The sequence below is a fragment of the Lingula anatina genome, chromosome 3, assembly GCF_051362555.1.
Source record: "Lingula anatina isolate TDL-2025a chromosome 3, LinAna3.0, whole genome shotgun sequence".
Taxonomy (NCBI): Eukaryota; Metazoa; Brachiopoda; class Lingulata; order Lingulida; family Lingulidae; genus Lingula; species Lingula anatina.
In genome coordinates, this window is record NC_141769.1 from 24,671,302 (window position 1) to 24,686,643 (window position 15,342).

The 15,342-nt window shown below is 37.6% G+C and overlaps 1 protein-coding gene across 1 annotated transcript; it reads right to left on the reverse strand.

The window, feature by feature from the left end:
• Positions 1–425: 425 nt before the first annotated feature.
• LOC106179471 (U4/U6 small nuclear ribonucleoprotein Prp4) lies at positions 426–15,299 on the reverse strand. Its single transcript, XM_087008182.1, has 15 exons — positions 15,161–15,299; positions 9,217–9,404; positions 8,794–8,870; positions 8,423–8,495; positions 7,895–8,090; positions 7,434–7,527; positions 6,961–7,055; positions 6,744–6,802; positions 6,374–6,497; positions 5,947–6,039; positions 5,213–5,335; positions 4,747–4,854; positions 2,252–2,370; positions 1,537–1,586; positions 426–1,262 (listed from the first exon to the last, which is right to left on the reverse strand). The coding sequence occupies exons 2-15, from the start codon at positions 9,371–9,373 to the stop codon at positions 1,113–1,115; spliced, it is 1,518 nt and encodes a 505-aa protein (XP_086864308.1). The 5' UTR covers positions 9,374–9,404; positions 15,161–15,299; the 3' UTR covers positions 426–1,112.
• Positions 15,300–15,342: the final 43 nt, after the last annotated feature.

The following is a 15,342-nucleotide window of genomic DNA, read 5'->3' on the forward strand; positions in this document are numbered from 1 at the left end:
CAAGATTTTGGCTTACGGGTGGTTGTATATTGTCTTGCACATGAGAATAAAACAAAATGTTTCTGAAATACCTATTCCCTCTCCAGCATAGTGAGAGATTTATGGAGAGGACCCATTATTTCAAGCTACAGTCTACCCACACATTTCTGACAAATGCAAAGGTAAACATCTCAAACTAAAATAAAAACACTCCACCAAGGCAGTTTATTTCTAATTATTTAAATAAAAATTTTTATTCTAATTAAAGTTGTGAAAGGATCACCAAAGTCCAAGAGATTCTACATCTGCAAATTTCTGACCTATCCAGAAAATTTTATCAAAATCTGTCCATAACTTTTTGAGTTACTAGTAGGCTGTTAAATAACAAACCAAGAAAGGAAAAAAACATGGCCTGCTTGGTGAAAGTAAAACTCCAGTCCTTGAAGATCGCTTTAATCAACAGTTTAATATCAAATTAGCTTCAAAGTCAACAGAAGTTTTATTATGTTACATTTCTGATTTTATTGCAAAATATGATATCTAGGTAAAAAAGTATTACATATCTTGATTTCTTTTCCATTATACACATTCAATTCATTGTGTGTAAACCAACAACATTAGGGAAAAAATGAATAAGGCAGCAAAGTATTACAGATGAAACGTGTAGAAATAGAGAAAGTTCACTTTCCACATCAGTGAAAGGTTGAGAAAGAAGTGCAATCCCTGCTTTGTTCCCTATTCTCGTTCTCAGGTGTGGCAGAATGTCTTCCAAGCTTGGTATCGCAAAATGAATGTCCCTCTGAATATTTGCACTCTGGACATGGAAGCTCTTAGTATTTATAGTAACTCTGATCATGAAAATTCAGTCAAAGGAAGCCGAGGCATTCCAGAGTCACACCAATACATGTTATTGAAACCTTGTCTTACTCGTATCCACATATTCCCTTTCTTCATTCATCATAATAAAACAACTTAAAATGCAAGTTCTGCCATTGAAAAAAAAAAAAAAAAAAAACTACACAGAGGAATTTAAGGAGATAAATTTTTCTATATTCCTTATAAAATCTAGTCCCAAGATATAAATTCAGAGCATAGTGCCCCTCTTTTATCACTCCCACAAAACCAGTTCAGTGCTACAGAATATCTGGTGCCCATACTTTAAATGTCCTGTCATAGGAAGCAGTGGCTATATACTCCATGTTGGGAGATATATCTATACACATCACTTTACTTTCATGTGCTGCTAAAGTCTTCAGAGGAGACCAGGACGGATGAGACCACACCTGGAGTATATCAGAATATTACAATATCCGTTAAAATATCCGTTTTATCCGTTAAAATCTAACGGATAAAAGAGATGAGATAAATAGAAAGAAAAATATATTTAATTTGGTCTGCAAAGCTATATTTCTTTTACTTCATTGAGAAAATGAATTCAAATTCGCTAAAACATAAACATTTGCACACAAAATATATTATGCAACTTCCACACACATTATTATTCTAGTTTAACAACCACAGAGTATAATACAATCAGTTTACATTTCATCAACATACCTTTGCTGTATTGTCGTATGAGGCAGTGACCAAATATCTTCCATTGCCAGCTGTAAGGAAATATATAATTTTATTGCCTCGACTTCATTAATTATTCTGATTAATTCTTCATGCTTTACTGGGCCTTATATTCAAGATTTGTAAAATGGTGAATCTTCTTGGCTGCGGTTTGCGTTTGACCATTATCTAATAATTTGAAGATAAAATATGGAAAGTTTCCACAGTACAAATACATCCACACTTACATCCATATCATTTATTGTTTTTTTTTGACAGCAACTGCAACACTTTTTAACATTACTAATTAATTTCGAAGTGTATACTAGAAAGTATATTTCAAAAAGTTGAACGTCTGAGACAGTCACATATTTGTATCAAGGTCTATCTGGTCTCAGACTGACAAAGATTCCAAAATCCTTGTCACATTCATCTCTTGCCATGATATATATAAATGTATCAGACTTCCAGTCAGCATTTAAAAGCATGTTATTTAATGTTGAGAGGATAGGGTGCACAGACAATGCAAACGTGCAATTATGCATATGAACCCCATTTAGTATATATGCATCAATATTATGTGGCTTGAAATCTGACACAGAAAATCAAACTTATACTTAATATGTACAATGAGCAAACTGTTTTCAAATCACAATAACAGACCAAGAATAGCTGTATCAGTAATGCACACCATGCAATGACCAGAACAAAAACTTACGTTGGAATTTGACCTTGGAGACGAGGTTTGTGTGTGAGGGGATGGTGTAGACGAGACACCTCTGTCTTATGTCCCAAATTTTACATGTGTTGTCTTCACTTCCTGTGGCAATATGGTAGCTTGAACACAAAAGCAACAAACCATTATGCGATAAAATGACTTAAGGTGACTGATAGTAAAAGGACCAAAGTCATAGAAACAAAGCCCTGGGCTTATAAGTTTTTATAAAAAATTAAAACAAACTTCCCAAAAGGCCAATTAAAGACGGGGATTAAGTACAGTGTCCAACAGATGACGCTCTGGCGCCAATTTGAGGGGGAAAATGCCGTTTTCGGTATTGGGATTTTCTCTATAACCAAGACAGCTATTCGAGTGATTCAAAATGCCTCATAAAGCTGGGTGAAAGCACTACAGCGCGGTACCAGGGAATTGTCTTAACCTATTTACTTTTGATTTTATCATCTTTTACGTTAAATCAGCCCATATTTCAATGGGTTATTCACTTCAAAAGACGATAACTTTCAAACAAACAATTTCCTCTTAAACCCTTGATATCATGCTGTAGTCCACATTCCTAACAACAATAGGTGCAACTTTTGTAACGATCGGTTGCTCAGATAGTGAGCTATACTTGGCAGCGATTCACTTATCTCGTCAATATAGAAAGCTGTTAAAACAGCCAAAAACGTTCACAGGTTGGTTAACAGGGCTTATTAGTCAAATGCTTAGCTGGCAAATTTACCTGTTATCGGTTATACGATCAGATGGAACCATTGCTTATTGTCATCTAAAAATATTTTGTTTGGGTGCTTTGAAGGGGCAGAAAATCGTGCTTTTGTTACATTTTCCGACCACTCGTTAGGCTTGTAAGCGTGCCGCCATTTTGATTGACAGCTCTGGAGAGGGCCTTAGCCTAGTGATGCCCAGTAGGGTGTCAAGGATATGTAGAAGGAAGCGCTAACAAAGGCGATTACATTTAACCGCAATTAAGAGGTGTGAAGTTGCATTTGAACGTTTCAATGGCTTTTCCTCGGCAAACAAGTAATTTGAGAGATTCCTTTTCTGATATCGGCAAAGTGATCAGATAAAACTGTCTGTCGAGAGCAAGTGGCCGTCACTTGTGTTAATAAGAGTTTTTTGACGGGTAACGCTGCAGGATTATTTTGCACGGCACTTGGTAATCGTCAGATCAACGGAAAAATCCAGTGATTACTTCAGAGCGGTCTCTCTCAAAATGCCAGCTAAGATAAAGGGGAGACGCTCAGCTGCACAAGATTCAGCGGTAAAAGTGGCTGAGAGAAGGTTTTTGAATAAATATTTTATTTTTACACACATGATACTTAGACCCTATTTGCTTTTTACCTGCTAGTCTTGACTATTTTCGGAGTCTTTTTGTGATTTTCATTTTTGGATACATTTTGAACTCTTTCTTCCCGCTTGATCAGTGATTTTGAAATTGCTTTTCTCCAAACATCGCAAAATGCAAAGCCGCTAACATGCATTTTTATTTTTATTGTTTTAATCATGCTGTCAACCCTTGCTTGGATTTCTCTCGTTTGGCCATTCACATCACAATTTTTCGCGTGTCTCTCAAGCTCCATGATATCATGTCTTGGAGAATAAAATTTCATTTTGTCAACATTAGATTTACCTTTTGCAAACGGCGACCAACAATCATTTCTGGTTTCGTAACGTGTCGCAGATACGCTCACCAATATATATCGCAAAAATTAAGAGCTAGGCTAAAAGAATCCTTTTTAGCGTTTTTTTTTTTTTAATTTATTTATCGATTTTTCTTTCATTTGTCAATTAATTTAGGCGATTCGATTAACTCTTTCACCCATTTATTAGGTATACAGAAATCAGTTATCCGACTGAACAAATAGGGCGGGTTTTCCCCAACCGCCACGCACAGGCCCTACTCTCTTTCAAAATTTTCGTTCTTTCCTCTGGAAATGGACTTTTAACACGAACTTTTCTCTTCCCCATAGTGTACTAGCTAGACTTCTTCGCTGCTAAGCTGATGTAAGACTTATGACCTATTACCGCACACGTAATCGGCTTATAACTCATTAACTGTGCTCCGACCCCCTCATGGCAACGGCCCTTAGTAACAGAGGCGTGGCTTAGTTGTCAGCCTGACTGGGGCGCGTGCCGGTTGAAAAACTCATCAAAAGACACATTTTGCGATGCAAATTCATAAAAATTATTACATCCAACGTTAGATACTTATTTGATTAATATAAACACACAAAAAACTCAAAAACATGATTTTAAGCGTATTTAACCCTATCACCGGCCTTAACTTAGCTAAAATATTCTTCTCCAAATGCTTAAGTATTGCGATTATGTTGAGAAAAACAAAACTTTTAACCCATGACTTTTAACCATTTGACCTGATAAACAAATTAAAGCTAAATTAGGCTGAAGTCTGAACAAACTGGTAATGAAATAAAAAGTCATGTAAAGGTATCAATAAAACAATCTAATCTCACCCATTAGGATTGATGTCAATTCCTAGAACAGACTTGAGATGTCCCTCCATAAACATGATACAGCGCCCAGTCCTTAGGTCCCACACACGACCAAAGCCATCCAAACCACTAGAAATTACACAAAAACATAATGTCATTGAATGGACTGGCTGTTAAAGACACATGATCTGGGCATGTAAAATAAGTTTTTTTCCTCGTAAGAGTTTTAAAGACTGAAAAGAAAGTTAATGTACCTCTAGTAGGTACATTCTTTTGTAAATCAAAACTAAGAAAATAACTTGGTGCCAAAATTAGGCAGAGATGGAAGACTTTGTGAATGTATATATTTATTGATCCAGAAATGATACAATTTCACATTTCCTATCCTATGACTCATTATAGTCTTAACAACAGGGAATTAATATCAAAACTGTACTGTTAAAAGGGAATTCCACACTATCTATATATTTATATATCCATACATTACCCTGTTGCTGCTAAGGATCCATCTCCCTGGAATGCTATGTCATATACAGGTTTACTATGACCCTCTTGGTGTAAAATCTCCTCCTGTGCCTCTAGATCCCAGAGCCTCCAGGAATTGTCAAAACTGAAATAGAAGTGTTCTTTTTTTCACATTTCTCCATAATCCAATAAGTTGATATAGAATTTGAAAGGGACATCTCATTTCTCAAGTTGTAACAAATTAATTTGGAACACTGCATCAAATGCATTCTGTCACAGGCTACAGGTGTAAGATCTTTGCTCAATTCTTAAGTTTTTATGTGTTACTGTAACAAGATTGTGAGAGATTTTTTTTCAGAATTTGTTTTTAAGTTTGTAAAAAATGAGCTGTATATTTGCACATTCTGTCCTTCAATACTCCCATTCAATATTTAATCACATAAGATTCTTATCTGCATATTAGCCTTAGTTCTTACTGTACCAGGATAGTACATATATGACAACACAGTAAAAAGCATTTTATCTAAAAACAATCTGTGCTGGACAAGGTTATTTTTTATCACCACCATGGTTACACAACACATATTAATAACGTCACTAGGGTGAAAGTTGTAAAAACTGAAAATCCTGAAAACGTAGCTTACAATTTCTCATCGCTAAGTGAAAAAACCAAAACCAAAATAAAGACTGAAAGTCCTGAAATCATGCACAATCCTGAAAACATTCCTCCATGAAAATAATATGACAAAATCTTACCAACATGTGGCCAGGAACCTCCCTGACGGATGGTATGCCAGTCTGCTCACACGATATGGTGCATGTCCTTCTATGTCTGCCACAGGCTCCTCACTGAGGGGAAAAACACAGCATTACTGGTTAAGAATCAGCAAGTATAAAACAACAGTAATTATATGAATCACTTTAAGCAAAGTTAGAAACTACAATTTATATGTTAGGCACTTAAAATTATATATAAAAGATTACATTAATGTGTCCTGAGAATGAATACAATTAAACTAGCATAGCACTAGGACATATCCCTGTAAGCAACAGACCAGTAAATTATTAGATAATTATTGTAATATAACTTAAATAAAAAGATACCAATTTCCCCATCACACCTCTCTTTTAATGAAAGGCTTGATTTTTTTAATAACGACATAGCTTTTAATTAAAATCTTACCTTTCTAAATTCCAGAGCTTGACTGTCCCATCCTGTGCACAGGAGGCCATGCAGCACGCCCTGTTGTCAAGGTTAACTGTGGCCTCTGGGTGGAATACTATTGCTCCAACATTACAGTTGTGACCTGAAGGGTGCAGTGAAATATAAATATGGTACAATATTCGGGCGATGCCTTACTGGGATAAAAAAATTAACTTGAATATGATTCTTAGTTTTAAATCAGTAGCAGTATTACTTATTACTTTATAAAACACAGGGTTTGCTATTACTAGTATATCTACAATTAAAACATTTTTCTTACTTCTGAATGTTCTTGTTAAACAGATAGAACCATTTCTCTTCAGCTATTAAGTAGCACAGGCATACCTACCTCGGAGTGTTCTGATGGCACTACAGTCAGGAATAGACCACAACTTGCAGAGCCCACTCCTGTAAATTTAGAAATCAATTCTTTTTATTTATTGTTTCAAAATAATACAATTTTAAGCAGAGTGTTAATGTACGTGTGTGGGTGTTTGTTAGCGTAGAGAGAGAGAGAGAGAGAGAGAGAGAGAGAGAGAGAGAGAGAGAGAGAGAGACTGACTCACCATGATGCAGTAACCAACATCTTCGAGTTAGGGCTGAACTGACAGAATGAGATTGGTCTGTTATCTCCTATCTGACTGTACTCATTGGTTAAAGACTGGAAGAAAGACAGGTATTTGTCATATATACAATCAGATATGAGGAAAACTTTGGAGAAAATGAAGGACCAGAGGACCTGCACTACAAGAAATCTGCAGGTCCTCCCAATTCTGTGCTGGTCTGAACTAATATTTTATTTCCATTCATCTATGTTTGAATGTGATTTATTATGATGTATTATATTTCCACATAAACTTTTTTAGTTTGGCATTCTGGCATTTCAAGCAGTCATGAAAAGTCAGACAGGCAATTTCCCCATATAATCAAACATAAAATCTTTTTTAATATCGTGTCAATCAGATTTATCACTGACAGTCTAGAGGAAATATAATCAACCTGAAATCAAATAAGAAGTGAAAAGTACAATCATGCTTACTCTTAGCTTCTTGTGTAATTCTTGGGTTCTAGCTTGCCTCTTGGCCTCTGGAATATTTTTCTCTTCTCTGGCCTTACGCAGTCGTTCTCGTGCTCTGAAAGGTAACACATGGTCAAAATATATCTTTTTATCACTAGATTATGTAAAATAGAGACCATTTCAAAATTCATATTCAAGAAACAACTGTCTTCTAAGTGAGACATGTACAGTTACATGTTACACATGTTAGAATCATCAGGAGTTTTAGAGAGGATAATTGTCAAGCCAACAAGTCAATTAAAAAGTCCCATCTTTTTCAACCATACCATTGAAGATGTTGTGGTAAATCTAAGGTCCAGGAATAGTAATCATTCTGTCAAATCAAAACAGAAAAAGAATCAAATTTAGATACTGCCATAAAAACACATGCAAGGCTAGATACATAATTATCACTTATTTGATCAAAGTTTCAAATGTTTCACCTTGGCAAGGAATATTTGGCTATCCACATTCTGGCATCCTGCAGCGTTTCTGTCCCCTCATGATACCACGTCACATCATCAGGCTTGTCCTGTGCCTTTTCAGCTTCAACTTCCTTCTTAATGGCATCTGTCCCAATGTCTGCCAGCAGGGCTCTCAGTCTCTCCCTCCTATCAGCAGGTCCCTCCCCAAACAAACCTTTGTAACATGGGAATTGCTTATTAAAAATAACTTCATAAATAAACAAATTCAAAAGTCAAGAGCTCTGTGTTTATGTCCGAGGTCATAGCTATAACTTGCCCACTGAATTAATTATAAATTGGCAAAAAAGGGTACTCTTCAATTCAGGTTATTTTAGTGGTCTATTAAAATAAAGTAACTATTAGTAAAATATTACCCATTTCTGTCTTGTTATATAACACAGGTGCACAATTTCATTGCATTGGACTATCATAATCTTAGGTTAAAACGGATCTTTCAGTCTAAATCTATTTCTACCTTTCTGGCCCTGCATTCAGTGATCTACTTACATATTGGCTCTCCCAGTTGCCGCAGATTAGCCTTGACTTCTAAATCATCTGTGGATACTTGGATTTGTCGAGCCTGCAATATGAGCGAATTTTTAGATATATATATAAATATATATTTAAATACTTTAAATGCAATATGAACTGGACTCCTCTGAGCAATTACATGCTATGAAAAATAAATTTGCATCTATTTTCAAGGGACAAAAAGTAGATTTTGTTACAAGAAAACTTGTCATAAATTAATTTAAAGCAACCCAGATTCTCACATAGAGTTGCATTTAATTTCTTTCTTTTTGTGTTTTATTTCTTGTTCTTGCAACAATTATCTTCTTCAACTTTAAAATCTTGCATTATATTTATCATACACATACCCTTTTACGTTTTTCAAAAAAGGCAAGTACAGCTGCATTGGAATCTGGGCCATCAGCTTCTTCTATTTCCATTGTTTCTGAAACAAACGTGCTTCCTTGTAACCTCTTTATCCTAACCATAAGTTTTTGTGGGTCTTTATAACAACCAAATATTAAATATGCCACAATTTTTCATGACTGGTGTATCATTATTACCAAAAGGTCTTTGCCAGAGATTATCATTGTGAAAAGGCTTATTTGTTAGAAACTGAAAAATAAAAGTCCAGTGCATGGCATAACAAACAAACAATAAATACTCCATTTATATAATATTTTTTTTCAATGACTAGATTGCCTTACATGAAGTCATTTGATTTTCACTTTTCAAAAATGGTTTGACAAAAGAAAAAAAAAAATGTACAAGGTGAATTGTACTATCCAAACCTTCTGATATATTAATATTGCCAGCTGCAATGGCCGACTGGATAGCCTCCCCACTGCTTCCTGACAGCAGACGAAGCTTTTCTTGCTGCTCCAGACTTCCATAGTTTATTGTCTTCTTTGGCCGCACATAAGTAACATTATCCTCTTCGTCAGACATGTTTCTCACTCAGTTGGTTGCAACTTGAAGGCTGGAAATGAAAATGTAGGCTAAGGGCGTATTCCCAGACATTTAGATTGATCTATCTCCGTGGGGAGTCTCACTAGATTACTGTCAGATAATCCGGCTTAAATGTCCATCCTGCCTACTACAAGCTGTAAGGGGGTAATTAACTTTCGTGCCCGCTCGGCTGACAGCTATTTAGCGTGAACCCCCAGGGAGTTAGGTCAATCTGGTTTGGATTGATCTAATCTCTGGGAATGGAATCTTACAGTATAACTAGAACTGGAGTTGAAGATGACAAGATATAGAAAAAAACTTTCCAGGGGAGTTAGAGGTGGTTAGAAGCTCTCTTTTGATCTTCTGTAAACATCACAGAAAATGTTTCAGTTCACATAAATAGCCTTAAAACTGGCAACTGAATCAAGCTAAAATCAGAGACACGTACGCAGTGCTTGTAACAACAAATAAAAATCAATGTCAGGGTAATATACCTGAAAATCAATTTAATACCACAAATTGAAGGTAAAATGTACGTATTTGGAAATTTCCTTAAGTAAAAGTTCCAGCGTCTACATATCTTTCAGAGCTATTAATGATTCCCAATTCATACCTTAATACCGTTTTCATACAGTTGCTTAATTTATTCTTATTTTTTGTAGGTTGTGTGTTCCCATGACTGAAGATGTGTTTAATCTCTGGAGTAAGGATGACATTGACTTTATTTGCAAGTGCTGTGCCTTTACAGTAGATGCAGCCTATTGATTTCGAGGCTGCTTGCAGGCGATTGGGCAATAATCCTACCCAGGTACTGTAATCAAGCTTCATAACCTCGCCTACTTTCTTGGTCTAGAAGCACATCTCAACATTTACCACGATGTATACATTACAGTGCTAAGCTTACTGGTTTTGTGACAGGCCAACTAAAAAGGCTTGAACTGACCGTATTATTCAGAAAATGTGCCCAACTAGTGATTTCTCTAATCAAAATACACAGATTTTGTAAATATTGAGCTTTTAAAAGATGCCATATGCTAGGTTTGGAAGTTAATAGGTTGGAGCCAGTATGTTAAACTAGCAAACTGAGCTGTCATTATAAGGTTGCTTGATATGAAAAAAAGGGTACATATATATATGCATCAGGAACCTCCTGATCATCTCCATATTTTATCACTTTTTTAATGCTTATAACTTATGCTTATTGGGAAGATTATAAACAGATCCGATCCATCATTACATTGTCATTATATCTGATATTCATTTCTACTGTTTTTTTAGGTTGCTGTAACATATCAGAGCAGCTGCTGCTCAGAACATATGAAATTTCACTTCCAATGAGATCACATCCAAACCTGGCAGAGGGAGATCCAGTGTCATTCAAAATATTGAGGTTGTTTCATCCAATATTGCTCCATACCCATAAACCTTTGAAGGTGGGCACTGATGGAAACTGCCTATACAGGGCACTATCCCTTGGATTATATGGTACAGAGAACAATCATCTGCACCTTAGGCTCCTGACAGCCATGAAGATAATCACCCACCGAAATAACTACGACATACAGCCCCATCGCTACAAAGGACATCTATGTGCCACTGTTGCAGATAGCTTCAACAATGAGGTGTATGCAGCATGCAGGCCAGGCCAATGGTCTGGGATGACACACATGAATGCTGCAAATGCAGCACTGAAGGTGGCCCTCAGGTAATACTTTCAATTATTAGTATTTTACAGATAAAAGAAACTTTGCAGTGGATTTTAATGCATTACATCTATAGATTCTGATGTGGAAACAATGGTCTTTTCCACAATTTAATTTTCATGTACAAATGGTAACCTACAGATATCTTTTGATCATCCTTTCAGTAGTCATACGTCATAAGAAATTTTGTTTTTCATGTTGAATTTCGCATTTAGATTTAATTGAAGATCCAAATTGATTTTAATTTATCATTGAACACTATTATTCCATTTTCTTTTATCAGGTCCTACTGTCCACCAGTTCTGAATGAGAACTTTGTGACAGCACCTTTTTCCAGGAAAATCACAGGTAGAGGAGTTTCCCAGTCTGCTTAATTGCAGAAGTGGTCATCATCTGGACAAGTGTAGGCGTGCCCAAAACTGTCAATCAGTTCCGTCCAGACCACTTCAGCACACTCATAGAATTAATCCAACAGCCAGCAGTTATTGTAGACCTCAACAGTAGTCTCACTGAGCGTGAACTGCAGTACACCAACTTGGATGACAGTGACCAAGGGCCTGCAAACCCACCAACTTCTGCACCCCAAAATCTCGAGTCGGCATGCAACACCTTTGTCAGTGACCCCACCACTGACCAAGGGCCTGCAAGCCCACCAAATTCTGCACCCCAAAATTTCCAGTCAGCATGCAACACCTTTGTCAGTGAGCCCACCAGTGACCACATGCCTGCGAACTCACCCATGGACCACGAAAATTCCAATGAAACTATGGAGGTTGATCAGTCATGGGAGGATGAGGGGACAGCAATAGGTGGGACACCTTTACACAATGAGGGGGCGCCACTGACTGAGCTGCCCAGGCTGTTAGTGGCTCTCCTAGTTTTGTGATTTTTTGTAACTAGAAGGAGAAGGAGTAACACAAGGTTTTACCGGTGGATGAAGTCATTTCATTACTGACGTCAGCTTTAGCACCAACAATCACTGAAATATCCCCAGGCAAGAAAGAAAATATAAATGTTTATCATAGACAACCGACGTAATGCTGCCCGCATCCAGGCAGGACAAAAACAAGACCTTTCTGATGATTGTCGAGCGTGGAATCCAAGTCCCTTGCCATTGACAAGAATGGCGTTTAGAGATGGCAAATGGAGCCAGCTAGTGCTGAAGAATGACCAATATTACACTGAAACACAAGTGAAAAACAAGAGAAAATTGCAACTTTTGGACAAACAACCAAATCAAGTAATAACATTACAAAGGAACTACCAGACACTTAAAAAGGACTCTAACTACAAAAGAAGAATAAGTATACTCCAAAACAGACCTGATAAATCACTTGTGGAGTATATCGGACAGTATCCAGGACTTGCCCCCCACAGTAACTTGAGCCATTTGAATGCTCAACATTATGTTTAAACAAACACTACCATATTAGAAGAAATAGCCTCAAAAGCTAAGACCTCCAAGCATAAAGAAATATATCAGGGCATGATCAGGGAAAATGAAGAGCCGAGGAGGCCAGCAAACTTAAAACAAGTACAGAATAAGGTGCACAAATAAGGTGAGAAAGGAGAATTCGGGGCCTACTGACAGCAGCGGAGGACAAAATCTGGCGGACAACTTAATCAACCTCCATGGACAAATACACCATCACCCCTTCCTGAAGAAAATAATTCACGAGAAAAATAAATGTTCTACATTTATCCTGTATACAGAAAAACAGATTGCAGATCTCAAGAGGTTTTGTTGTGCGGGGCCAGTAACATATGGTACAGTGCTTGGAATCGATTTAGGACAATTACATGTTACGGCTACGGTGTACAAAAACCTGGCCCTGGTTAGGCGTTCAGCAGACAACCCACCTCTCTTCCTAGGCCCAGTCATGGTCCATGGTACATCAGACTGGAAAACGTACGCCTCGTTTATAGACACATTGGCTAGGGAGTTGGATGGATGAGCCAGCTCCCCCATCATTGGATCTGACCATGAAAAATATCAGAAAGGCTGCCAAATTTTTCTTTCGAAGAGGCAAAGTTGTTATCATGTGAAAGACACTTGAAGCAAAATTGTATTATGCACCTCTGGGACAAAGTTGGTGTCGAGAGCTCGACAAGACAACAAATTACTACAACAATTTTTGGACCCTCTGGATTGACTTCAGCACCGTCATAACCAGTCCTAGAGGCACATCAGGAAATGACCCAAAAGGTAATAGAGGATAAAGCCCCAGAATTTTTACCATATTTCAATCAGTATATCTACCCTTATATCCAGGAAAATTTAGAGACCAATATCAGCCAAGAAGGGGCATATCTTCACTGGACCAACAACAACTGCGAAGCAATTAATCACGTGCTCAAAATGAAAACCCAGTGGAGACAACAAGACATCCCAGCTTTAATCAAGAGTTTGTATGAAGTCGTAGAGAGCCAGCAAACAGACGCTGAGAGGGCCAATATAAGAAGAGGAGAATTCACTCTGGGCAATCATTTCTCTTCTTTTGGCATGGACTATATCTTGGACCAGAAAGTCTCAAGAGCAGAGAGAAAGATACCTTATGAAAGTCATGAAAGCTTCCAAGATGAAAAGCTAAATGGTTTTGTCCACCACTGGTTTGTATGTCAAACCATCCTCTTCAAAGGGGAAAAAACTTGACCGATGCACGAGGCCGAGAGCTGCGAGAACAGCCACTATAAAATGAGGTCATGGAAATGAAAGGGAACAGGACAGTAAATAGACTCAGTAGCCTACCCTATCTCCAGGTAGAGGTGGGGTAAACAGATTATCTCTCTTGTTCAGGTATCCCTTTGATAATAGAATACACACAGTCTGAACGTGGCGGTCTTAAACTCATCTTTGAGAATTATGTTTATGTTAAGCAGAAAGAGTTAGTCAGTGGGGTCATTTCATATGAGTGCACCATGAGACGGAATCATGGCTGCAAAGCAAAGGTTAAAATTCTGGGAAATGATGTTGTGGACATCAAATGGAGAGCAATTTCTGCTTTATGACAGTAGGAAAGGCCAAGCTAGCCACATGTTGGTATTAGCAACAGAGAACAACTTAAGAACTCTGGCTGCATCTGCAAACTGGTTTTGTCATAGAACTTTTAAGACCACCCCAGAGCAGTTCTTCCAGCTAGTGACTATCCATGCACTCCGTGAGGGCCATATCCTCTCATGCATTTACGCCCTACTCCCAAAACAAGACAGAAGAGACATATAATCATTTGCTGAGTAAGCTCAAGGAACTTAGGCCTGAGCTTGCTCCTGATACTATAATGATGGACTTTGAAATAGCTCTAGGTAATGCTTTCCGCCATTCCTTACCAAATGCCCAAGTGAAAGGATGTTTTTTCCACCTCAGCCAGTGCATATGGCATAAAGTTCAAGAAGCTGGGCTTTCCAATCAATACCAGACTGATAGTGATTTTGCTACAATGGTTCAGAAAATCCCTGGGGAATTGTCCTGATACCAGTCAGTAGGTAGACATGAAGAAGAGAACTGGAGGTGGAGAGCTGTATTTTAAGTTGTATTTAAAGTTATGTGTAAGGGTTGGGTGTCGAGCTTGCTTTGGTAGGACGGGGAAGACTAGCTTTGGCGTTTGTGTGCACATATTGATGACTACAGAAAGAGAACAATTAGCATAAAATGATGTTATTTTGTTTAAGGCTTACATGAAAACTGTCCCTGTTGTCTTTTTGGTTGGCAAAAAAGATGCGTAGTATCTGTCAGAAAAACCTTTAGAAATGTTTTGTCTCCATGAATGATAGAACTAGGATCCCACTAAAATACTACTGTTATGCCAACTAACGGGAAACGATTACAGTAGTCGTATAAGAATGCAACCCACGAAATCCCCACTTTGCTTCATTTTCCGTCTTACAAGTTACGTGCTAAGCTGTAGCTGCAGTAAGCACCTAGCCTGTAAAACTAACAGTGTAACTGTAACTTGTGAGGCCAAAAACTGAGGCCAGACCCCTCTAAATATGAGTCCCCGCAATATTACTTTTGAAGATCTAGGCGATACACTGGGCATGTTTCTTCGATACATCGCACTCTGAATGTATTTGTTCGTGTACTTACCCTACTTTCTTAAAACAAGTAGACTAAATTCATTGATAATCAAAACGCACAGTTAACGTTTACAAACTCATGGGCGCAGCCATGTTTTAATTACCCACAATACCGTGCACCAACCGGTGTGATGATCACAGATGCAATCTGCGACGGGGCGCAACTAACACAATTGATGTAAATATCCGGAA

Coding starts and splice junctions, on each gene's coding strand:
- LOC106179471 (XM_087008182.1), bottom strand. CDS start 9,373: ATGTCTGACGAAGAGGATAATGTTACTTATGTGCGGCCAAAGAAGACA. Junction 8,091..8,422: donor GCAACTGGGAGAGCCAATAT/GTAAGTAGATCA, acceptor CATGTTACAAAG/GTTTGTTTGGGGAGGGACCT. Junction 6,040..6,373: donor AAGCTCTGGAATTTAGAAAG/GTAAGATTTTAA, acceptor TTTTCCCCTCAG/TGAGGAGCCTGTGGCAGACA.